General features: G+C 34.6%; 1 protein-coding gene across 1 annotated transcript; it reads left to right on the top strand.

Moving 5' to 3' along the window:
* Positions 1-986: 986 nt before the first annotated feature.
* Positions 987-1,948, top strand: LOC129571161 (uncharacterized; the record flags this gene model as incomplete). Its single annotated transcript, XM_055450926.1, has 5 exons — positions 987-1,036; positions 1,218-1,306; positions 1,369-1,521; positions 1,583-1,663; positions 1,725-1,948. Coding segments are annotated over exons 1-5 (597 nt in total), but the record flags the coding sequence as incomplete, so codon positions are not given.
* Positions 1,949-3,019: the final 1,071 nt, after the last annotated feature.

Raw genomic sequence — 3,019 nt, 5'->3', positions numbered from 1 at the left:
CGTCATGAGTATGATTTATTATTTAGGATACGCACAATATAATGGCGGAGTTTCCAAAAAAGCTAAACATTTGAGCAATATTTTTTTTACAAATGATGGACAATACAGTGATAGCGAATAAGTTAAAGTAATAAAAAAAATATGATGGTAGTATTTAAATGTTTGTTTATTCTTGATTCTTCGCGTAATTGTGTTCGATTTTAATGCGATGCAATCGATAATCCATCGTATGAACTTCAACAGTGACGACCGGTTCTTGAATCATGCTTATCGGGCGGCTTAAACGAGCAATTTCGATGACACTGAGGGCTTCCAAAACCACAAAACATTCACGGACTTGAAATGCCTCGAAATAAAATTTTTTGAGCAATTCATTCTTTTCCTTATCCCGTGTGTCTATGAGGAATCAAAATATTCCAATATAATAAGAAAAAAAATTCAACGCAATTCTTTTTGGATCAATCTTACCCATTTTGATTTCGGTTAGCGATTGGTTTGACAGTTTTCAATGATTGTCATTTGTTTGATTAATGCGATCTAATAATTGCATTTTGAATGAGTTCTAATAAGTGACCGACGGTTCACAATAGAGTGCGCAGTGTATTCATATGCGAATTAAGGACTTTTATATTTAACACAAACGGAAAATATAATTTGACTATTTCTCATTTTTTTTTGTTCTGCATTTTTGAAAAAATGTGGTGGGTGACGGATTTAAATAATACAATATAAAAAAATAGAGATTGTTGATCTTACTGAAGTAGAAAAAGATCAAAAACAATGCGCAAAATCGCTTCACGCACATCATTCAGAACATCGCACATTTAGAACGTCGCAATATCGATTGTCAATAAACTACGCCACAGTTTAGTGATACGCGCAGTGTTGTTTTGTAAAGCATTGTCGCCGAAGAAAAATTAATTTTTTCTGTTTCATATAAATAAATATTAAAACAATAGTTTGTCAATAATCGTCATTGAATCAAAATGGATGCGTTGCTCGAAGCAACACAATGCATCATTTGTACGGATAATTTGTTCGTACCTGAAGACGAACAGCTTGGACCACCTCGCGTTTTGGGTTGAGGACATATTTTTCACCAGAAGTGCATTGACAACATATTGCGACTCGCAGTGGGAATGTATGTTTTGTTTTGAATATTCTGTGATGGCATATCTCATATTTTCCTTTTATCATTTGTTTTTATTATTCAATAGAAATAAGCGTTGTCCGTTGTGTCGAGCATACATTTGGATATTCAATATCCGACCATTTTTTTTGCCAGGTCTTCAGCGCTTGATTGAAGGTAACAAACGTACAACTTTTTCTATTGAATTATGGCTTTGAGGTAAACCAAATCATTTATAGGTTTGCAACCACGTCGCCAAATTCCACAAAATCCGATTTTAGCTCGTCACGGTCTTCATATGCGCTCTATACCGACAGGCCACGGTCATTTGCCCATCGCACCGAATCAAAATCAAAATCAAAGACAACAAGCACAAAATGAAAATCGCCCGGGTAAGATTTCATTTCTTTTTCATTGAATTCATGGATTTATTTGAAAATTGTTTGGAAACAGTTCGCGATGCTGGTGGAATTTTAAGAAACGTGAATCAACGCGCACCAGTCGGAGCGATCGTTGCACAAAACGTAAATCGGGGTAAGACTTGATTAGTCTTTAATTGAATCGATTGATTTATTTGAAAATTGCTCAAAAACAGTCCGTGAAGCTGCTCCACGTGTAAGAGAGAATCGACACGTTCCAACTGAACCGAATATTGCACAAGCAAGACGTCATCGTTTATATCCGTTGCCGGTGCTCAATCAAAGAATCGAACTTCAAGGAAATCACGACCGCCAACGAAATCAACCACAGCCATTACGTTACGAACGCAGAATGTGTCTGATTTGCGGTCATTTCTTCACTGCCGTTGACAACAACGTGGTATGCGATCCTTGCCTTCGACGACTCGGTTAAATTAACTTCAATTTCATACACATACGAATACATATACGTAATTTACATTCTGAATAAACGAATGAAAATGTAACAAAGAGTCCTTTTGTTTGTTGTTGTGAGTTTTATTTGGTGAATCATACTCAGTTTGTTTTTATTTACACTTGACAGTTGTCACATTGCTTCTGATTCTCATCACACAGGACGTTTTTGTCATTCAGTGGCATTTTATTTCGAAATTCATTTTCGAAAATTGTGAGGTAGAATGTAAGCGGCGAATGCAACAAGCTATTTTGTTTTTGTTAAAGTGTTTGGATACTTGTTTTCAAGTGTTGCATCGCAATAATGACCAATTGATTTCGATTCGGTAACTTTTGTCTAATTTCATCAAAAAAGAAAAAAAAATCAGTTCATTCAACTTGCTTATTAAACATTTTATCGAGATAGCTTATTATTTACGTTCACATTTTTTGATTTAATTAAAATCAAAGTTCATTCTCCAAATATTTGACTGATTTGCAGTTCTTCGATTAAAGTTCAGTTTTTACAATACTTGATTATTTTGCATTTTTGAAAGAGAGTAGAATAAAGTTTTCAGACGACAATAAAGACAATCAGACGTTTCATTTCATTTGAATACCCAACATCAAGATTCTCGGAATCATAATACAATTTTCCATAAAATACATGAACGTATTGTTGTTTTGTTCTGAAAATTCTTTTAAATATCCTAGGCAAAATCTGAATAAAAGCTGAACGCTATGAAAACGGTGCGGAAAAGTTCGTCTTACGGAGGTAACACTATTCGAGTTTTCATTTTACATTTTGTATCAAAGCACCGAACACCCCCTCCCTCCATCGAGCACAAAGTGCAATTTAACCCCCCCAGAATTCAAAACCATGTCTGATGCTCGCACATCTCCCCACTATCGCTCACAACGATAATAATAGCTAAGTTTTTCTTTATAAATTGAATTATTGATTTGATTCACACAGAGTGTGAATTATTGGATTAATTTATTTAACTTTTTCCTACAAATTCTTTCCACGAAAAAACTC

This window comes from Sitodiplosis mosellana, unplaced genomic scaffold (assembly GCF_009176505.1).
Source record: "Sitodiplosis mosellana isolate CC-2019 unplaced genomic scaffold, AAFC_SMos_1.0 Smas_scaffold_1506, whole genome shotgun sequence".
Taxonomy (NCBI): domain Eukaryota; kingdom Metazoa; phylum Arthropoda; class Insecta; order Diptera; family Cecidomyiidae; genus Sitodiplosis; species Sitodiplosis mosellana.
This window is presented reverse-complemented; position numbering and strand designations above follow the sequence as displayed.